Genomic DNA, 23,316 nt, shown 5'->3' with positions numbered 1-23,316 from the left:
ACAAGCAAAGAGTCACACAATGCTGGAGTAACTCAGCGGGACAGGCAGCATCTCTGGAGCGAAGGAATGGGTGACGTTTTGGGTCGAGACCCCTCTGCAGCAACCGCTGCTATTAACACTTGTGCGATGATACTTTATTAAACAATGCAACATGCAGCTTGTAGTAAACAAAAATAAATTCATAGCTGTTAAAAACACGTTACTTTTGAAAACCCTGTGCAAACAAATAACTTTGCTATTGCAAGTCTAAAACTCTCTAAACCTAGACCCCCTTTGGCACATTGACACAATTGTTGTAATAACACATTTTTCTACAATACATGGGTTCTTGGAACACAACTATTGCTTGATAGCAGAACTACCTGTACATTAATTATAAAAATCTTAATTTTCTTGCATTGTGTTATAACAGACGTCTAGTCATAAATATTTGCGTATCATCTTTCATTCCGTAGCAGCACCCTTGTAGGTCAAGGTTCATGTTCATAAGTGATAGGAGCAGAATTAGGCCATTCAATCATGGCTGATCTACCTTTCCCTCTTAACCCCATTCTCCTGCCTTCTCCCTATAACCCCTGACACCCGTACTAATCAAGAATCTATCTATTTCTGCCTTAAAAATATCCATTGGCTTGGCCTACACAGCCTTCCTAAATGAACGTCCTTTTATTCTGAGTCTGTGCCCTCTGGTCCTAGACTCTCCCACTAGTGGAAACATCCTCTCCACATCCACTCTATCCAGGTTTAAGTTCCACTTCTGAGTCTTGAACATATAACCGTGACTAACACTAATACAAAACTGAGTAAGAGCTGCTGCTCTGTTAAAATTAGACTTCTGGACGAGACACTAAATTAAGGCTCATCTTTCTCTCGCAACAGGAGATCTCACTACATTATTTGAAGAGGTAATTACCCTGGATCCCAGCCAATAATCAAATACAAATTATGTGGATATTATTTTATAGCTCATTTAGACCCACCTTACCACAACTAGGCTGCTGACAGTACAATAGTCATTACACTGCACTCTTTTTGAATGTTATTAAACAGAGATTTGTGATGTCCATAGAATGTGAAAGGTCCTATTCAATGTCTTTACATGCTGGGAAAAATGGGTGGGGGGGGGGGTGTATGGAAACAAATCTTTGAAGCCGGCAACCTGATTAGGAATTATTTCCAAAAATAAAGGATTGTTGATGCTATAAACAACATGCATCATGTCTAACTTGGCAAAACACCACAAGGCAATTCACAGCAGTGTTATCAAACAATAAGCCACATGAGGAGATAATTAGGTTCGGTCACCCAAAACTTGGTTGAAGGGGTGTTGAGACTTAGCTGAAAAAAACCCTGAGACTCGGGGGACTACTACAATGCTAACCCATGAATAGGTTTGAGAGAGCAAATAAAGAAAAAAGTCCTCCGGAGCAGAAGGGTGAGAAACCAGAAGACACCTATTTAAGTCAGAGATTTCCTTTTGAAAATTGCAAAGATCCAGAATGCATTGGCCAATATAATGGTGGAACTGGACTTCAAAATAGGGCGAAAAAAAGAATTGAGACATAATGAACTGCAGATGCTGGAAACTTGAGCAAAGTGCTGGAGGAACTAAGTGGGTCAGACACCATCTGTGGAGGGGAATGGATGGATGACATTTTGCGTTTAAACCCTTCTTCAGACTGCTGCAGGGCTGTCAAGAAAGAGTGCAGAAACAATGTGGATTGCTCATTCATCAACTGGAACATGCCAAATGGATGTTACGGTTCTAGAATACAAAGTAATAAACTGTACCATGTGATTGATGCTGCCTCTACAAACGGACATATGACAAAGCCCCGCATGTTTGGCTGCCTGTGTTTAGTTTATGGGATACAATGGCATCAGAATGAATGAATATAGACTTGTTAAGCATTGCTCTTCAGGAATATTCCTTCATTAATAAAGTACCACGGATAAGAATAACTCCCAAACACATATAGCTTTGTGGGAAAAAATAAACTCGTTGTACTTACCTGAGGAGTCATACTGCGCGAAGGCAAGTTTATTCCACCAAACTGCGGGTTTATTCCACCGAGGTGAGAAGGGTGGAAGTTGCGAAGATCTTGATACACGCGTGGGTAGTCGTGGAAGGAACTGGGGACCTGGTGCATAAGCTGAACACCATGGGAAACCATTACAGACTGAGACATGGGTAATCCAGGGGGGACATTGATCAATCGAGCTTCGCTGTGCGGCGACTTGGCCATTTTCACCTCGGATGGTTTCGGGGCCTCTTTAGCTGGCTGAGGGGTTTTACTGGCTGGAGGAGTTTTAACCGATCCGTCTGGGGTCCTGGCCTGTCTGGATTCATTGTGGACATCACCAACCGCTGTGAGAGGAGGGTACATCATCCGTACGTCTCGCAGCAGCATCTCCTGGGGTACATTGTATTGGTCCAGTCTTAAACTTCCAGGATGCATTCTGTAGTCTGGCTGCATCACCAGGACATCAGGCTGCAGGGGACCAGACCCTCGTCTAATCCCGTGATAATGGAGCAACTCTTCATCTGGTTGGTGCTGATTGGAGATCTGAGGCATACACAAGTCCCTGATGACCGATGACTGTGGTGTGTTGGAGCGCTGCGAGCGGAGTTCCATCTGAGATTGGAGGACAGCTCGTGTGGAGGCGTGATGAGCCTCAGGCCGTATGCCGTACGGGATACCCGGTACTGACGGGGAGTTCATTCTGACTTCACCCTGAGAAAGGTGCCCTAAGGGGACGACCTGAGACTGCGTCACACTGTGAGGAGGCATAATGACCGACTGCTCTGGAAGGTGGACACTGGGAACAAACTGCGCCATGGAGAGGCCAGCATTCAGAACCATGTTTGCGTTTATCGACTGGGAAACGGAGGATGTGCTACTCGGCTGACATACTTTGGGAAAGGAGGAAGGGGAGTGAACTGATGTGTGAGGGGAGTGGGGTTCCTGTTTAATGGAAAGTGGCAGAGACAAAGTCCGTTCGGTGGGGGTTCCACGCCCAGAACTGATGTGGTTCGTGTCCGACTGCATCTTACATGGCAGAGCAGCATGGTGAGTGCTGATCCCCGGGCTCAGTGTCGACTGCTGACTTACTTTGCCAGGTTCGATCTTCGGAACCACTGCTTCTCCACCTTTTTTGTTCGCAGTTATAATGTTTGGCATTAGATTGTACACAATCTTCACTGCTGCTGGCTGAGAATGGAGGGAAGATTCAGACTTTTCGAGGATCTGATGCTCCTGTTTTATGCTGGAAATCACAGGTGATGTGTTATATAGCGGAGCGCCACCATGCCCTGTGTGCATGCTTGAGGAATGAGTGCCAATGACATTGCTGTAGCCGGATGGAGTCTGCGACACTTTAGTCACAGCCTGTGATTGGGAAACTGCCTCCTGTTTTGCTTGTGACTTGGACACTGATTGCTGAAACTCTATGTCCACTGCACTAGCAGGTGGAATCTGGCTGATGGGAGCACTTATTCGCTGAGGACCTTCGGTCTTCTGGCCTGAGTAACTCAGTACCACAACTCCTTCAGATGTATTTACTCTCAGCCCTGGACTTGAGCCCTGATTTAACGGGATATTTTCCACCGGCCTAGACTCTTCTGCAATGTATGTTCCGAGTTTGTACCGGCTGTTTTCAGTCAAGCTCGATCTATATTTCTGTTTGGTCAGAGTCATATTTGGGAGGCTGGGTAACTGAGAAGGAAGGTTAACTGGGCCTCGGCTATTCATTGAAACCTTTGCCATTTCCTCATGATCTATACTCGGCGGCATTCTGCTGATCACAGAAGTAACTTTGGGTGAGATCAAAGAACCAACATGTTTTTCTTTCTCATTAAAGGTCAGTACCTCTGTCAATTGTTGCCCTGCAGTTGTGCTTGGAGGAAGTGCCGGTTTCTCATCCAAGACCAGTTTGTTGCATTCAGCTGAAGGGAAAGATTCTTCTGACCGAACCGAAGTCAAGGGTTCATTTATAGCCGTGGTAACAAACGTCGTCGGGACTCCAGAGGCCGACACATATTTCGGCTCCATGAGAATTTTCCGTAAGGTGCTGGAGTTTGTGTCCAGATCAGAGGCTTTGGTATCTGGAGGAGGGGCTGCAGGAGGGGGCGTGGAACAAGAACGGGGTCCTTCATGCCTTGATATCCAATCTGGCACAGCCCCAGAACTAGCGTGTACACTTCCCAAAATAGGGGCTGGAGTTACTGAAATCTTTGCAGTGGTGGTGGCGGGGAGTGCATTAATGGCCACTCTTGGCATGCTCGGCTTAGGTTGAGCCTCGGCTGTATGGTCATTATGTTGTTTTAATTTAAAATATGTAGCACTCTTGTTATCTTCATTATATGAACAATGCTGTGGATCCTGAGGTGAAATAGCCTCAGTCACAGACTCCTTGTTTGCCGTGGTGATTTTCATTTCATCGGGTTTGCACTCTTCTAGTCTGGCCAGGGTGTCGCTCTCACTCTTCGGGATGCAAAGTGCTTCCACCAGTATTTTTGTAGGTTTTTCCAAACTGGTCTCTGCTGTGACCGTGCTTTGCTTGACGTCAGCAGAAACAGGCGCTGGCTCAGGTTCAGAGATGTTGCCGTCTGCCAGTTCCCCTTTCCTGCCCGTACTTCCTCGCCTGCTACGCCTTGATAGCCTGGGTTTTGAACGCCCTCTGCGACTTGGAGTTCGGTGGACCTCGGCAGGTTCTGGTTTTGGAGGGTTCTCCGTTTTCTGGGAGATATTTTCAGGTTGCTGGAGGCACACGTCAGCATCTTTTGCCTCAGCCAAAGTAGTCAATAAAGCAGATCTGGAAACTGAGCTGACTGATACTGCTGATTGACTGTCCACAGCTGAACTTTTAGAAGCCAAACCATCTGAAGGCAGAGCTGGGGAAACGACACTCACTGTTCCAACGGGAGTTTTAGAAACCACATTCTCAACGGAGGTGGGAGCTTTGGAAATCACACTCTCCACTGAGGCAGGAGCTTTGGAAATCACACTCTCCACAGAGACAGGAGCTTTAGATATTACACTCTCTACTGTAATGGTACTTTTAGATAAAACAGTACTTTTAGATAAAAGTTCCTCTGTGACAGGAACTTTAGAAATCACGGTTTCTTGTGAAGCTGAAGCTTTAGAAATTACACTCTCTGTTGAGGTGGAACCTACTACTGCAGGAACTTTAGTCACAACGCTGTTTGTGGAGGTAGGAGCTTTAGAAATCACATCCGTTGAAGAGGGAACTTCAGAAACATTTCTTTCTATCGAGGGGGGAACCTTTGGAGTCAAAGTCTCTGCTGATGCAGCAGATTTAGAAACTGACTGGCCTGAGGATGGGGCTTTAGAAACACCACGATCTGAAGATGGGTTTGTTGATACTGGACGATTTGTGGGTGGTGCTTTTGCCAACAGTCGTCCCGAGGCGCCAACATTGTTATTTGACTCCGGTATATTTGCAGCCGCCTGATCAGTTTCAGGCTGTGTTGCATCTGGGGGTGTAGGGACTACAGTCGGATCTTCAGCGATGCCCGCCACAGTTTGGTCAGCGGAATATCTTGGAGCAGACGGGAAGTTGTCGGGTTCTGCCGATTCATCTGCAATGATGGAGTCAATGGCAGCTGCGAGCTCAGTTTCACTTGCTTGATGAGCAGGCTTTTCTACTTCTTCCTCTGGTCTAACGTCCGGTTCATTAGTAGCTTCTTTGTAAGGATGCACAGTTGGGATTTCTGTTAATTTTGCAATGTTCTCCACTGCTCTCTCAAGTTCCATCTGCTTAGCACGCTGTACAGCTTCTGGCGAACACGAACGTCTAGGGGAGTCTTTATCTGGTGATTTTGGTGGTTCTGAGAATGGATTCTTGATTTCTTCTTTAATTAGCTTAGGCGACTGATCGTCATCTTTCTGGGCATCTTTCTTTACAGTCCCAGTCGTCTCTGTATCACTTTTAACAACATTTAGCTCCTCAGTACTGAGTCTTATTTCCAAATTTCGTAGAGATATTTTGTCTTCATTGTCCTTTGAGTTCCTTCCTCTTCCACACTTTGACTTGGAGCCTTTCTCCAAACATCCCTTTTCTACAACTTCACCAGGGTTTTTATCTGAAGGACAATTCTCCAACGCAATGTCATTTTTGTCAACTGTTTTTTTGTCGACTGCCACCTCCCGTTCCTCTGGTGAGTGTTTAACTATATTCTTATTCGAACCTTGCTCAGCCAAAGTCTCTGTAACATCATCTCTATGGTCAACACAAATCTCGGATGTCCTTGATTCTGTTTTAATGGCTTTCTTTCCAACATGGCTGCTAAAAGCAGGTGAAGGGGGTAATGGATGACTTTGTGCGGCTTTCTGTGATCTTGGTGACTTCCATCCTTCAACTGGTTTTGCGTTTTCAATGCTGTCTTTAGTTTCCGTTTCTTCAGCTTCTTGTTTCACCGGCTCAGCTTTAAAACATGGATTCTCGTCCCCTGGTCGGCGGCGGGATTTTGGGGGTCTCCCCCTCCGAGGCGGAGTTTGTACATTCGATGGTTCCTGAAGTTCTTTATCGCCTCGTTTCCTGGTTGACCGTGACGTGTCGGTCGAGTCTTTCATTAGATTTGGGCCGTCGTCAATTGTCGCATAAACAGATCGCACATTTCTACGGCGTGTTCTGCCTAAAGGCAAACTTGGCTCCAAAGTTTCAGACTCTGGGGCAGAACTTGGAGATTTTGCTGTGTTTTTTGAGACTCTTTCTATCTCCAATTTCTGCTCCTGAAGTTTCTGAGTGTCAGCTCGGGGCGATGATGACCTCTTTAGCTTTTCACGGTCTATCCTCTCACTTTTCCTCGTGACAGGCTTTTCCGGGATGGTTGCAGTGACTGCCTGAAGTGTAGTCTTTGTTCTTTTGGTTTGTGAAGACCTTTTCTCTTTTATACCTACAGACGGTTCGGTATCTGCTTCATTATCCGAAATCTGTGGCTGTACCTCCAAGTGTTCTTCTTGCTGGTTGACATCTAACTGGACAGTGACGGAAGAATTTTTATCTCCTTTGTGTTCATCGGATGCCACTTCTTTTTTGCTAGTTTTGGTGGAATCTGAACCAAGTTCTAACACTTCTGTTTCTGGATTTCTGCAGTTTTGTGGGTCAGCTCCTCCCGGAGTTGGCGGTTTAGTATTCAAGTAAGAGGGATGTTCTCCAATCGATATTTCCTCCTCGGTAGCCGCAAAACTTGAAGTAACATTTGCATCTAATTGCTTGTTTACTGCCGGTTCTGCTTCTTCACAAGGGCTGACACTAACAACATATTTCAGGGCATCCGCTGCAGAGCTGGAGTTTACATTTTCCACCAGGGAGGCTTCGTGCACTACTTTATTCAGAGTTGCTTCTCGTTGCTCAAGGAGAACTGGCTGGGGAACAACAGGGGGTGGTTGCGGTATAAGAGCCCTAAAAAACGGCATAGTATTCACCACCTCTGATTCAGGGGCAGAATCTGGTGTTTTAGGCTGAACTTCTTTTTCAACTTCTCGTCGCTCCAGTTCCTTTGGTTTCTGGTCCTTTTCCTTTTCTTTCTGTTGCATTCGTGTCAATTCAATGAAGCGACTGTGAAACAAGACTACGGGTTCTTGTATCAGTTCTAGGCTGCTATTGGAGCCATCCACAGATCCTTGCCTTCCAAAGAATTTCCCAGAAATTACATCCAAATCATCTTCTTTCCTTTCAAGGTGCTGTAGGCGTTTTGAATCCTGCTCAAAAATGGAGCTGTGCAGGAAACGGGAAGCAAATAGTTCCTGCCTCTCTTGCTCGTCTTCCTTGTGCTCTTCCTTCTTTTCATCCATTTTACCATCAGAATCGGTTCTAATTTTTTTCTTTTTCATGTACCAAGAGGGGATTGGCCTTGGTGCCGATTCCACCTTTTCCTTATCTTTATCTTTCCTAAAGTTGGCAAACCTGGAATCTCGATCCAGAAATGACCAATTTTCTTCTCGGGATGACGACAGAGACTTTGCCCTTTCTAGTAAAGCCTTGGTGTCCGGGGTAATGGTCTTGTCGAGAGCAAAGGAATAGAATTTGTTTCTTTCCAGAGAACTTGATAGCTTCAAGTCTGATATCCTATCATCCTCCCTATTTCGTAGAAACAAAGGCAACCTAGAACTTTCAAAAGAAGTTGAGGCTTTTGGTGAATGAGATTTATGTTCATTATCCTCATCAGAATCGCTCGGTACCTCTCCTGGTTCGAGCTCACGCACAGAACGCTTGCGAATTCCATCGCGTTTTATGACGCTACTTGGAAAGCTAACGTCAGATCTACTTGCCTCTAGTTTCAAACGTGTTTCCCAGCGTGCTGTCTCCTCCTCGGAGCTCTGAGATGCTATTTTAATTCTGGACAAGTCCAAAATTTGTTCTCGCTTATTTGATTCATAAGAATTGCACTTTAAAGATTCTTCTTTAACAGGAACTTGAATGGTGTAGTCTGGCTTGGGAGAAACTTTAGGTTCTTTCGGTGGCAATGTCTGATGTGGCAATGTCTGATGTGGCAATGTCTGATGTGGAGAGTCTGAGTTATCATCTTCATCCTGATAAGACAGAATATGCCGAAATCCAGGGGAAAAGACAGTTTTTTCGGAATCCTCACTTTGTTGACGAGAACTCCTATAATTTCTCTCTCTTTTCATGCTAATCTCAAAATCAAATTGGTCTGTTTTTTTCCGTTTAACTGGAGGAGAGTCGTCTGTGACATCTTGAGGTGGCTTCCCAACTTCATGGACCAAACTTCTTCTGTCAAATTCGTCTGGATTATCTTTTCTGGGGCTGTTGAATTTCTCTGATTTTGCCATCTCCATCTCCTGCTGCTGCTTCAGTTTGCGGTTCTGCTCCATTTGTTTCCGGTAACTCTGAGTGTAATCAATATCAATCCCTAGTTTCTCTTCCGCTTCAGCCGTCTGCGATTTCTCATGGGTGGACTTGTGATCATTTGCGTCTTCAGTGCCGCTATATTTTCTCTTCCGTTCATCTCTTTTCATATCTCCTTCTCCCGATATCTCATCAAGGTGTGGGAGCAGTTGCTGAAGAACTCCCTTAAGCAGAGGTTTTGGTGTGTTCACTTTCTTCACTCCAACTTCTTGAACGTCCACCAAGTCTTCAGATGGCTCACTTATTCTAGACTGTACATCCACGCCAGGCCGCAAGCCAATCCCTACCGAAACAGTGGCAGACTCCTGCCCTTCCCTGGGGCTGAATGCTGGAATTAATTTTTCTTGCTTAATTTTTCTGTGCTCTCGTTTGAGCGATTCTTTGCGCACGGGTCTGCGGTCAACGTCTCCTTCTTTACCCACTTCTCTCCAGGGAGCCAGCTCAGGTTGTTTTTTTAGACCTTGACGCAGTTCCTCTTCCTCTTGACTGCTTCTCTTAACCTCTAACTTCTGCCTGTCTGTTCTTAACGTTGGATCCGCAAAACGCCTCTTCCTTGCTTCCAGTTTGTCAATATCCATTACATTCGGTGCATCAACACACGGTTCGGGTTTGAGGTTCTTTTTATGCTTGATTTTCACTTCCTTCTCCACGATTTCTATTTGGCTGGCAAGCAGTTTCTCTTTTAACATTTTTGGCCTAATGGGCTCCACTTTGGTCAGCTCTGTCTTTGTCTGATCAAGTCGTGTTAGCTGTACTTTATGTTGTTCTGCAGGAGGAGATTTGACCACATCATTCTCTGGCTTTCCTCTCGACTTCTCCACAATCAGGGGTTCAATCACTTTCGTCTCTCTCTCTTTTACACGAGTTAACACCACACAGGGAATTAAATCTAAACGATTTTTTGAAGCCCCGTCTTTCTCTGCTTTTTCTTTCCCTTGTTTTGTTTTACCCTTTTGTCCATCAGGGTTTGGATCTCTGTCTATTTCTTGGTCTGTTTCAGAAGATGGGGAACTTGGAGTTGGAGGCTTCACCTTGCGTAGTCTGAGCTTCTCAGTTTTCTCCTTCTTCTCTGGTTTTTCCACTTCAGGTTTGTCGATTTTTTTTGCTTTTTCCAATTTCTCAACCTTTTCTTTCCTTTGTGTCCTTTTATCAACTCTTTCGGGTTCAAACACTCGGTCTTTCTCCTTTTCATTTTTATCATAACGCTCTGGTCGAACTTTGTCAGTCTTCTCAACTTTATCATATCGAGGGGGTGAGAGCGAGCTGCAACTACCACTACGATCTGACGATCGACTGTATATTCTACGTTCCGAGTCCATGCTGTCACTCTGGTGCCTCTCAGACTGCGTTGGTGACGCACTACAACTCTGCGCTCTTCTCGAATGTGTTGGGCTTTGGCTTCGTTCACAAGTCCGCCTTTCATGATCTCGCTCTCTATCAGATTCGTAACGTTCCCTCTCCCGCTCCCTCTCTCGCTGTCGATAACTGTACTCCCTTATGTCCTGTTCATAGGGATCTCTGTAGTCTCTGTACTCCCGGGGATCTTCATAGTAGCGAGGATCATAATAATCACCCTGATAGGGATCCCATTCGGCATAAAAATCTCTGCTTCTTGCACGGTAGTCTCTCCGAGGATCTTCAGGGAATGTAGCAGCCGGGCCCCTAACCGCATCAAAGTAGGCTCGATCTGTAGGATATTCATGGTATGATCCTCGCCGATCCTCCCTACTAATTAAAGAAACAAAAATCAAATCAAATGTCAATTTTTAAATCAAATCAACGGCTGCATAAAATTAATTTCTTCTCTGTAAATAGGCTGACACCAAAGCTAAATGCTCCAGATTTAATCCTGTTTTATTTGACACTCTCAACTGGAGGACAGCAGACAATGTTTCCCCACTGCTGACAGATATGCACTCAGTCATGGATCAGCATGAAGGTTTATGCCATTAGATTTTGAACCCAGATTGCCGGAGCTGTGAGCCAAAGGTTCTACTAACTGGGCCACCGAGCTGTACTAAACTGGTCACTTTGAAAATAAGTTACTATTTACTGATTTAATGCTTGCAATCTCTAAATCTCTATTTTTTCTGTTGCAGACTAAGATTCAAGTCCCATCGCTGGCCATTTTCCTTTAAGTTCTGACCATTACAGTAGACTCTCAAATGGAGGACAATTTCCATCAAGTGTCTGGAGTGACTGTTTAAACCTCTTTTTTTGCAATGTGTGTTTTATTTAATTGATGGTAAAATAGAACAGCCGCACAAAAATTCTCAATAACACCAAACATTCTTGATTTAAATTCAATTGCGAGTTAAACACCAGAAAATGAATTTGAAATAATATTTGAATTAGGGAAGAGACAGGATTATGCATGGATCCATTAAAGACACATTACATTACATAATTATTATAGAGAAGTTCTAGATTTTAAAGTTGTTAACAAAATAATGTATATTATGACTAAACAATCCTCAGACTGAAAGTTCTAATTTACATGTCACGACTGTTCATATGTGTGCTTAATAAAGTTAATCAAAAATCCTGAACTAATCAGTGCAATAAATCAATATTCACCATTTCAAAATCCTTAACAAAGTTCACAAAAGAAAGATAAACTCAAAATGCTGGAGTAACTCAGTGGGTCAGACAGCATCTCTGGGGAAAAGGAATAGGTGAATATCGCCTATTGTGACGTTTCGGGTTGAGACCCTTCTTCAGACAGAAAGTCAAATGAAAGATTCACTTGCCTTCGCTCAGCAAAGATTTCGTACAGGTCTCTGATGTCTTGCCCAGAGACTTCCATTGAACGATAAAATGCCAACTGACTCTCGCGATTTGCAAAATCCACCTTCATGGAAGAAATTTGACTGTTAGGCATTAGAAGCTGAGACAATAGATATCAAACATTTTTAAAAAGCTGAATATTCAACTGCAAAGTTGAACTGGCAGCAAATAGTATTGTTTTACATGCTTTTGATCCTTGCAAGCATTAAACTGTTTTTCCAATTTGCTTGCCAAACACATAACCACTTTGAACTGCAGAATGCCAATAGAGTCTGCTTTTCAATATTGCAAAATATCATTAAATTTTATTTTCTTCCTCAGAATTAAACCAAATAATCCCCTTCAATGTTGCTATTATTTCATGCTCTGGTTTTCCTTATAAAACATTAGCACCTCATGCAATTCCTTGAAACTGTGGAAGGTGTGTGTGTATGTGTGTGTGCGCGTGTGTGGCTATCTGAGAATAGGAACATCGCTATAAACATCTATCTGTGCTGAAAGACAGAGCGAAAGAGAAGATTTATAAGAGTGAAGGGAATAAGAAGTGCAGTTAGAATCCCCATGAACTCTCTTATACTAACCTTTATTCTATTTCCTCCAATCTTCCTGCCCTTGGTCTCCTGCACCGCTGTCTGTGCGCATTCAATTTCATCGTACAACACCAGAGCCATTCCTTTCTGACGATCCAACACAATCTGTCCCAGGAGGTAAAGAAAGAAGTCAGCTAGTTCCCTGAACAGGAATGGCAAGTAACTAATAGATATATGGCAGAATTTCTCTGGAGCAGTTTGGAGATCCACCCAAATGTGTAATGAAAGAATGGCCAAGTCAGAGTTGATGTTTGAAATAATCTCCCTGTAAAAGAGCCAAAAGTCGAGTGGGCTAAGAGAGCTTATATCACTAAAGGTTACAGTGAAGGATGTTTTATGCAGCTTATTCATAAGCAAGGAAACTGTAATAAAATGTTATTAGAGAAATTGTGTATCAGATGTAATGAATGACAAATTGAAGGAAGAGTTGAAGATGTAGAGAATGCTATATTGAGGTCATGTATTGCATTACTACATCATTCGATGTCCTGAGGAGATTGGCTGAAGTGAATATATATTCCAAATGTGATTTGAACATACCATCCGTTTGATTCAAATCCTTTTTATAAAATGAATTGTGATCATCAGATTATTGTTATGCTGACAACCATTTTCAACATTAAAAAATGTGTAAAACCGAGATCATAGTCCTCTGCATCACCCAGCACAGACCGCAACACAATAGCTCTCTACTGCCGTTATTATTATTATTATTATTATTATTATTTGGTTTCTTGCAAGATCTGGATTACTTTGTGGCACTAAAATATGGAATTGGTGCTAAGAGACAATAGAGTCAGTCAGCGTTTGAAAGAGAAAAGTCAGTTCAATGGGGCAAGTGGGAATCTTTAGATCTCAAAGTATTACAGAATTACTTAATTTTGATATTTTTCATTTCAAAATTCCCTGTTTGTGCACTGATTCTTTCTACAAACTTCAGGAAGCTGGGTGTTGAAACAGAGATGGTTGAGAACTTCAAGTTCCTAGCCGTAATTATCACCAACAAGCTTTCCTGGTCCATCCAAGTTGATGCTACGGCCAAGAAAGCATACCAACGCTTCTTCTTCCTCTGAAGATTAAAAAAATTAGCTGTCTCTCATGACTCTTACAAATTTCTACCAATGCACAATATAAAGCAACCAGTTGTGATGCATAACAGCTTGGCTTGGCATCTGTTCTGCCCAAGACCACAAGAAACTGCAGAATTGTGGATGCAGCCCAATCCATCACGCCAAACAGCCTCCCGCTCATTGACAATATCTACATTTCCTGTTTGCCTTAGAAAGGCAAACAGCATAATCAAGGACCACTTGCACCCCCATCACTCCACCTTCTCTCCTCTCCCGCCAAGCAGCAGATACAAGATTCCACTAGATTCAAGAGCAGCTTCTTCCTCACTATTACAAGACTCTTAAGTGCACCTCCCACAAGCTAGGGAAGCATTCCTGGTCTCCCAATCCACTCATTGCACTTTTTCTTTAAGTACTTTCGCTGTATCTGTTACACTATATTCAGTAATCCATTACATTTCTCTGTTTGCACTACCTGTTATACTCATGGATGCTTTGATTGTACTCCTATCTAGTATAATTTACCTAGATAGCACACAAAACAAGTTTTTCACTGTATCTTGAAGCTTGAAACAATAATAAACCAATACATGAACAAGGTAAATAAATGAAATAAAATATTATAAAACAGGCTATTTGCAGGGCGACATTACAGGGATTACATTTTAAGCATCTTATTATTTAAACTGTTCAAAGAAGCAAACATAATCTTATTATGCAACTAAACGGTTTTTAAAAAAGCTTACACTTAAATGCTCTGATTAAAGTGTATTTCCCACTACAGCTTCTTTTAGGGTACAATATAAAACTGAAAACTAACGATCTCAATACGCCCATTGCTAGGCACTGAATATCATTTTCTCTTATCAGAACATGAAATGTATAGAAGGTATGTTTTGAAGGGGAAAAATGAAAATCAACAATTGGAAAAAAAATCTTTTTGCTGCCAGTTGTTAATAATTTGTTAGATGTAAACAAGCACTGCAACAAGGCACTTACTTTGAGCACAGGCCCATAACGACAAAAATGCCTGGACAAGTATTGTTCAGTAATATTTGAAGATAGGCCATCCAGCCATACACAATTAGTTGGCATACTCTTGCCAAATCCCAGCTGAGGAGAATAAGAAATAAGAGAAGAAAAGGTGTATTTTAATTGTAACAATACTCATTGGCCCAAATTCAATAAAACAAAGCTAGATTGCAGACTTTCATGTATTCCAATATAATCTACTTGATTATCTCATTGCCAAAATTCACAATTATAATTTATCTGTTACATATAATACACTACATGAAACTCTACCCTGTAGATAACTGGTATAGAAACATGATGCAAATCTATACATGATTTATATTATGTTGTGAATAATAGTCCTATTCATCTCACTCTTTCACATATTATTGAATCATTCATTATTTAGCAGCTGAAACAGAGGCTCGGCTTTTCAAATTCCTTACGGAACTGGGTGAAATAGTTAAGCACGTTAGGGGTAATTTTCCCTCAGTCCTTTTGGGAATCTGTTAGCCTTTCCATCACGGACAATACAATTGCTCATAGAGCATGGACACTACGATCTATAACCCCAGGACATAAAATCCTTAAGTATTTACTTGCTACTGGAAATGATCTGAAGAGCACACAAAAGTGTCATTTTTGCATTTGTACAGAAAAAGTATGAATTTGGAAAAGGATAACTAACTAATAGAGTAGAATATAATTAATGGTGGTGGGAGGATAGTTCGCTCAAATTGTCGTACATAGTCAATTCTACTTCAGGAAATAATTTTGGCCAATGCTTTTTTTGGGGACACATTTTTTCAGAGATGCGGTACACTATATCGGCACGTACCCTCGCGAAAAAACCCCCCCACCAATTTTGGCTGTTCAGCAAATAGCAATTGAAAAGTCAATAAATGTTTTGGTCCATGGCCCTGCAATCATTGGGAATAATTGAATTTTATTTGAACATTCTTAAGTGAATGCAGCTCCAGTCGGCTTCACCGTCACCATAATTATAGATCAAGTCACATTCATTCAGTGCGATAATAATCTCACAAATATTATCGCGCTAACTAAACATTCTATACATTCTTACAACTTTCCCAATTAAAGTCTTACAAAATGCAAATTGAAAAGCTTTGCTTTTAATTCCAATTGCAAAGTGCAAAAATTAGCGCTAAACCATAGTGTTGGGTCAAAGTTACTTTGATCTTGTTTCCCCAGATGGTGAGATCCAGTCAAGAAAAAAAAGAAGCAATTTTTCACTTGAAAGTGAGAGAAATTGAGGGATGAAGAGTGGGGGCCACGTTTTAAATCAGATGCTTCAACCGTAGAGGCCTGAAGTTCATCTGCAAATTTACTTAATCAAGGGGCAGGGGGGACATGTTGCTGTGTAACATATAGGAGAAATATAGGGTGTAAGGAAGGGGAAATAAGTGCAGATCAATCTCCCAGTGTAGCCCAATGGATTCTTAATCAGGAAGTACTGGGCTCAGGTGATGTTTCCCCAGAGCTCAGCTCAGTTTGCTCCGCTCAGCTCCATCTGCAAGAGGAACAGTAGTGTTTGCTTTCACATACTGTTCAACCACACTTCAGGCAGGTTGACCCAAGGTAACACCAATTACATCCACAGACACATCAGCAGCTTGGACACTCTAGCTAATATGCCAAGTATACAATGTAAAACTTGGAGGGAGGAAAGAGAAAAGTAACTCAAGAAAACAGTGGGGAATATTACAAAAGTAAAGTTACAACAAAAAACAATATACAAGAAATTGTTCAACAGAAAATTCTTACTAATATTTCACTGTGAATTCCTGATAAGTGAATATTCCTGATAAGCAAATGACTGTATTTCTCCTTCCTGACCTTGAGCCGATTATTTCCTAAGTACTCTCCGTCCATTTTCTTGATGGCTTTGCAGACACTTGCAATGTCACAGTACTGTAGGAAGGCGTATTGAGGAACCCCATTTACCTTCTTGATGTCAATATCCTGTCATTTTAAATACAAAAAAAAACAATAGCATGTACTTTGAATCTGGCCCTTTGCCTCATTTCAAAACTTATTCTTGGCCATTTTAATCATTTCACAGTTATCTTCCCCCCCCCCCCCCCCCCCTTCTCATTAAAAAATGAATTGTGCTGCAAAAATGTTAATTTTGTTAACTGTACATTTCATACTTACTTTTACTTGGAACAGTAATGCACAGTATCAATCCACTATCATCTGCATTAACATTCCAATTGCAGATATGGGCAATTAGAACATTACTTTAGGTTCTCAACCCCCGTATGTTCATAAGTTATAAGGGCAGAATTAGTCTATTCGGTCCATCAAGTCTACTCCGCCATTCAATCATAGTTGATCTACCTTTCCCCCTCAACACAATTCACCTGCCTTCACCACATAACCCCTGACACCCTTAATGTTAGTATTCATTTTAACAGTACCTCATTTCCTCGTGGATCGTGATGCTTAAATTCAAAGATTAAGACTCAAACTCAACTTCTTTAATGCTGATTATATTTCAATTTGGAAACCAGGTTGCTTCACATTAATGGCCAAATTCAGTTTGCAAATCTGGTTCCAAGTTATAATAATATATACTTACCAACTATTGTATGTAATCCAATGTATGTGAAAAAGGACAAAATGACAATCAACAGGCACTTTAATTACTCCTGTCCGTGTCCTACACTCCACCAAGGCATATTCATCCAGACACCCGTCCACATGCTCACCTTCATATGCTTCCACTTTAACATTCTCAGTCATGTTTAAATCTGTTAATGATTTCACCGGGCCTTTTCTACCCTTGCAGTTTCAATGAATAAATCAGACAGGTTGATTGATCAGTACCTTGAAATACTGGTATTGAGTCCACACAGAGCTGACTCAGTTTCAAAACTTTTAGCATCATGTACATTGACTTACAATTGATTTGACCCTGCTTCTCAGTTTTGCCCAACTCCCAGGACGACTTATAATGTGGCAATTAGATATTCAAACTTAAGACGTGTAAAACCACAACAAATGCAATTTATTCTCCAAAAAAGGATAAAATCCAAAACACAAAAGTTATTTAATCAATTTTCTGTAAAAATAACTGCCCTGCAAAAAATCTAGAAAATAATCAAGAAGATGAACAAGTAGAGAGTGGATAATCTTATATATAACATGGAAGTGAGTATCATTTCAAGTCACAAGTTCATATAAAACCATGTCATCTCAACATTGACCAACCCTTCAGGGTACATACCACAATCTCCCCAAAGCGCTCAAAGATGTTTCGAAGATCTCCATAGGTTGTGGTTTTCTCCAGGTTTCCAATAAATAATGTTCTTGTGGCCTTGGGATGAAACTCGTCTATTCGGTCATCCAGTGGTCGAAATTCATTCTCACTCTCCGTTTCTGCAAGGGGACCCAAACAAAAAAAAATTCGAAAATACATTATGTCACCAGTACCAAAGTAGTATTCGTGTCAACTCATTTCTTCATCATCTATTTCCACAGGCAGATTTTGTTGTGGATATATTTTGAGGCTTTTTATTAAGGAGGCATTTTTAATTTGCGTGGCAAAGATTCAGTGCTGTTTCCAGTAAGCAAGGAACCCCTTATCAAAAGCATAATTGTTATAGAATCCATAGTTACGTGAAAATGCCTTTGGAACAGCAGGTTCTAGTTTAGGTGAACGATTACTCCAACCTCACAATGTCCAATCAATACTTTTCATTTAAAGATGGGACTGAATCCAGCTGCCCAGGCAGATTTTGTTGTGGATATATTTTGAGGCTTTTTATTAAGGAGGCATTTTTAATTTGCGTGGCAAAGATTCAGTGCTGTTTCCAGTAAGCAAGGAACCCCTTATCAAAAGCATAATTGTTATAGAATCCATAGTTACGTGAAAATGCTTTTGGAACAGCAGGTTCTAGTTTAGGTGAACGATTACTCCAACCTCACAATGTCCAATCAATACTTTTCATTTAAAGATGGGACTGAATCCAGCTGCCCAAATGGGGAACTGAGCACACAGAGCCACCTGGTGGTGCATTCTGTCACAGCATCTCTTAATGAAACACAATACTCTTATGGGTAGGAAGGAACTGCAGATAGACACAAAATGCTGGAGTAACTCAGTGGGACAGGCAGCATCTCTGGAGAGAAGGAATGGGTGACGTTTCGGGTCAAGACCCTTCTTCAGACAACATTCAGGAACTGCAGATGCTGCTTTAAACCGAAGATATACACAAAAAGCCGGAGTAAATCAGCGGGTCAGACAGCACCTCTGGAGAAAAGGAATAGGTGACATTTCGGGTCGAGACCCTTCTTTAGACCCTTAAGACTCGTATGGGACTTGGCAGAGTTGACATTTCCATGGTCAGAATGTTTAGAATCAGGGGTCAATCTTAATGCAAGTCATCGAACAGAAATGGGAAGAAATGTCTTCACCCAGACTATAGCAAATCTTTTGAATTCTCTACTCAAGAGGGCTGTGGAGGCTCAGTCAGTAAATATATTCAAGACAGAAAGTTCTAGATCTATGGACATTAACAGAATGAGGGATATGATGTCTGTGCAGGACTGTGGGTTTCAGACAAAAGATCTTCCACGATCTTACTGAATAGAAGGCGACGGCGGCATGATGACGCAGCAGTAGAGCTACTGCCTTATAGCGCCAGAGAACCGGGTTCGATTCTGACTACAGGTGCTTGTCTGTACGGAGTTTATATGTTCTCCCTATGAACTGCGTGGGTTTTCTCAGAGATATTCGGTTTCCTTCCACCCTCCAAAGACGTAGAGATTTGTAAGTTAATTGGCTTGGTATTAATGTAAATTGCCCCTAGTGTGTGTGGGATAGTGTTAGTGTGCGGGGATCGCTGGACGGTGTGGACTCGGTGGGCCAAAGGGCACTGTTTCCACGCTGTATCTCTAAACTAAAACTGAAAGGAAGGGCTGAATGGGTACTCCTTATTTTATTTGCTTATATTTAATAGCAGACCCTTTGCAGGCCACAGGATAGGATTGTAACAGTCAGTAGATCTAATTAAGCAAAACTAATTCAAACAGGAAATGTACTACAGTTCCTATGTCATTTAATTAATTTAACATAAAATTATACCTTGCTTTCAAAAAAGCCCTTGGCACAAGCATGCTCTCTCAAACCCCATCGCTGCTCAGTAGACACCTACCTGGGCCAGTCCAAGCAGTGACTTCAATCTGCATGCCAAAAAATAACTTCCCCTTAGACGCATTCATAGCTTTCTCCTGATCTTCTTGTTGTCGAAAGAAAACAAGGCCATAGCGCTCTTCAGAAGCACCATGGATCTGCACAGATGTTACCTTCCCATACTTCTTAAATTCATGGAACAGACCATCTTTAAGGCTTGTGTCTAAATGCAAAAATCAACATCTTCAGTACATAGTTGTTCACATGATGCAAAGTATAATTTCTTTAGTTAGAACATAGTTTAGTACAACACAGGAACTCGCTCTTTGGCCCACAATGTCTGTGTCGAACATGATGCCAAGACAATTAGCAATCTCCAATTTTATAGCTGCTTTCATCAGTCATGCTCTTCTGATTTGGAATGGTAAATATTCCTGGCGTTCTGCGGTTCTTAGATTAGAGCAAACAAAATTATCTAAAAGTACGGAGGGCGCTGGTCATGCTGCTGGTAAACATTAAAACCCCTACAAAATCAAATGGAGTGTGGTGTTTGGTATATGGATAGGAAGGGTTTAGAAGGTTATGGGTCAAATTCAGGCAAAAGGGACGAGCCCAATATGCCAATTTGGTCAGCACGGACAAGATGGGCCGAAGGACCTGTTTCTGTGCTGCATAACTCTGATTTACTAACTGAAGTAGGAAACAACATTTGGTGAAATGCATAGAGTTAAATTGCAATAATGATTCAAAAAGAAATTGTAATTCTATATTTGCAATTTATTTAAAATGGATTAAGGCACTAGATGTTATTCCTAAATTAAGCAAAGCGTGACAGTTTCTTTTACATTCTCTTGCTGTTTGGAAACAATCATCAGCTTTATTCTAACTTCTATACACGGTTGTTACACCAGTATTTGTAATTTTCATTTATTCATGAACTTTTGTAATAATAATAAAAACCTCCCAATTAAAGCATTTCAAATGATTTAAACCTCTTTAAAACAAGATACAATATGAAGAAACCAATAATGTTGTGAAATCAAAGCAGAGCATTCAACTATGCAGTAAACATCTCAAGTCTGGAATTCTAGGCTTTTAGCACTAATTATTACATAACTTTAATTCCAAGTAAAACTTCTATAACATCTGGTTTCAGTTATAAAAAAAGGGCCCATTCACTCCAATCCCATCAATGTCCAAGATTCTATCTAGTACCGGCACACCAGAGGTAACTGACTGCAGCCAGGTAACTTCCAACTATTATTCCACAAATAAATTAAGATATCAGAGAAGTTGCTATCTGCTAATTTAAATCAAATAGAAATGCAGACGATTTAAAACCCCAGAACTTCCCTGCGGTTACAATGCCTTTATATTTTGTGATAGAATTGTACACTAGAGGTTTCACAAAAATGGATCAAATTGGTTTCCGAACATAGCTTTTCTACTATTTTCTAAAATCCAATATTGTTTTAAAAAACAAAAAAAAGAGTACTTGTTGCTGGGTGCCAGGCAATTCCCCCAAACTAATCCAATACTTTCTAGAACACGATGGCAATCTGAAAGAAACATTAGTGCACCAAATGGCGTGTTCACTCACCAGTAGAACGGACTGGCAAGTTTTGGACCTTGATTCCATAGCTTTTGCGTGGTTCATCCTTTTCCACAGGTGTCGGGAGTTGAACTGGTGGTGCAGGGACTGCAGCAGACTGAACGGATCTTGCTGGAGACTCGTCACTGGAGCTGCTGCTAGAATCACTACTGCAACAGATACAACTACCGGTTAGAACTGACCGACTACACTCCACCTGGCAGAAAAATTGAGCACATTCCCATCATAGCTGCAGATTAAACAATATCCAGCATATTTATATCTATCTACAATCTCTTGTTGCTATGGAGAGCTCATACTTCCCCAAAGATACCAAGCTGTAAATGAAAATTAACTTAAGAATCTCTTACAGTCAGGTTTATAGTGGCAGCGACAATGATCTTTAGTAGGTTATGCATTCACTCACATACAAATGTGCTGTTATAAGTGCACAGCAAAGTCTGAAAATATGTTTTTGAAGTGGAACTGAAATATTATAACAGTGATAAATCAATAAACTATTTCTTTATAACAAAGCTTGCTATGTTACACATCAATGTTAGTTAATCAGTAGAATATCTTTCTAATGTTGGACTCTGTAGTGCATGATCATGTCTATTTATCAATACTAATATGTGTTTAAGGAATACAAATAACAGACTGCGGCACAGTTTATGAATTCCTATCACGATAACTATAAGTGCTGGTGACTCATATTTTGGTCTCAATGTGGTGTCGCCAACCACCTTTATAAGGATTCAAATTTATTACATTTCAGTGACCAAAATTCCAACTTTTTTTAATGTTTTTAAATGATTAAAATAAATATTCCATTCAGTCAAATAAAAACTTTAGAATTTATAGCATAGTTTAACACAGAGGTTGATGAATCTTCAAGAAGATGAGAAAACCTAGATATAAATTGTTGGAGTAACTCAGCGGGACAGGCAGCATCTCCGGAGAGAAGGAATGGGTGATGTTTTGGGTCGAGAGCCTTCTTCAGACTGAATGGCCTCGACCCGAAACATCACCCATTCCTTCTCTCCAGAGATGCTGCCTGTCCTGCTGGGTTACTCCAACATTTTGTGTCTACCTTAGATTTAAACCAGCATCTGCAGTTTTTTCCCCACACAATAGATATAAACAGATAGACTTGGTGATGACAGATTGAAGTTGGATAAACATGACAATACTGGAAGGCCAGTGAAGCACCTGTCCCAAACACAGTATGGATAAAACAAATTCCCAACAAAAGTTGTGATACTACATAGAAACATAGAAAATAGGTGCAGGAGTAGGCCATTCGGCCCTTCAAACCTGCACCGCCATTCGATATGATCATGGCTGACCATCCAACTCAGTATCCCATCCCTGCCTTCTCTCCATACCCCCTGATCCCTTTAGCCACAAGGGCCACATCTAACTCCCTCTTAAATATAGCCAATGAACTGGCCTCAACTACCTGTGTGATACTGTGTGAATCCGTTCTTTCAAAAAAGAAAACTAGTTGTTAATAAGAAGGGAGATTATATAAAAAGGTGTGAGTAAAATAATACTTGTGTGCTGACCAATTAAAGCACCATGGAAAACACAGAGCCAAGCGATCTCACAACCAAAGGATCAAATTAAACCTCTGCAGTCTGATGGCATCTTGTCATGAGTAATGGTAAACGATTAAACAGCTAACAGAAAGAGGCGGCTCCAAGAAAGTTCCCTTTTTCAACTATGGCAGAACCCAACATGCGAGACCTAAAGTAGTAGTTTGCAACATGTTCAGCCACATCCTGAATAGATAATCTCTGTTCTTCCCAGATTGCCACCATCACAGAAGCTGCTCTCAAGGTAAATTGATTTACACCACTTGAAATGAAGAAATAAATGCAAGTATCATATAGAGCAAACGCTATGGGACCAAATAAAATCCCAGCTATAGGACTAAAGACCAGCACTGCAGATTAGGCCGTGCCCTTGTCAAGTTGACCCAGTAGTCACAAAATTGACATTTACCCAACAATGTAGAAATTTGCTCAGTTATGTCCTGTCCACAAAATGTAGAAAAAACCCAATAAGAGCAACTATTGTCTAATCATTGGCAAAATGATGCAAGACATGACCAACCACACTATCAAGTTACAATTGGTCATCTGTGTCCAGTTTAGGTTTATCCCTGTGGGTGCTGTTCCTTGATAATAGATGCCACCTTCTAGATGC

At 41.4% G+C, this 23,316-nt stretch overlaps 1 protein-coding gene across 10 annotated transcripts in view; it reads right to left on the bottom strand.

Moving 5' to 3' along the window:
* Positions 1 to 23,316, bottom strand: part of spen (spen family transcriptional repressor) — a 71,699-nt gene that overhangs the window by 6,143 nt on the left and 42,240 nt on the right. For 4 of the 10 annotated variants that reach the window (XM_033048368.1, XM_033048377.1, XM_033048375.1 and 1 more), the window contains 8 exons: positions 21,115 to 21,275; positions 19,537 to 19,737; positions 17,607 to 17,770; positions 16,142 to 16,339; positions 14,342 to 14,455; positions 12,264 to 12,377; positions 11,646 to 11,746; positions 2,013 to 10,623 (listed from right to left, as the gene is read on the bottom strand). In XM_033048368.1, coding sequence (XP_032904259.1) covers positions 2,013 to 10,623; positions 11,646 to 11,746; positions 12,264 to 12,377; positions 14,342 to 14,455; positions 16,142 to 16,339; positions 17,607 to 17,770; positions 19,537 to 19,737; positions 21,115 to 21,275 — 9,664 coding nt within the window. The remainder of the gene's footprint in view (positions 1 to 2,012; positions 10,624 to 11,645; positions 11,747 to 12,263; positions 12,378 to 14,341; positions 14,456 to 16,141; positions 16,340 to 17,606; positions 17,771 to 19,536; positions 19,738 to 21,114; positions 21,276 to 23,316) is intronic. The other 6 variants (XM_033048371.1, XM_033048372.1, XM_033048370.1 and 3 more) reach the window with 6 other exon arrangements.

This window comes from Amblyraja radiata, chromosome 31, assembly GCF_010909765.2.
Source record: "Amblyraja radiata isolate CabotCenter1 chromosome 31, sAmbRad1.1.pri, whole genome shotgun sequence".
NCBI lineage: Eukaryota > Metazoa > Chordata > Chondrichthyes > Rajiformes > Rajidae > Amblyraja > Amblyraja radiata.
The sequence above is the reverse complement of the archived record's forward strand: the minus strand, read 5'-3'. Positions and strand labels throughout refer to the sequence as shown.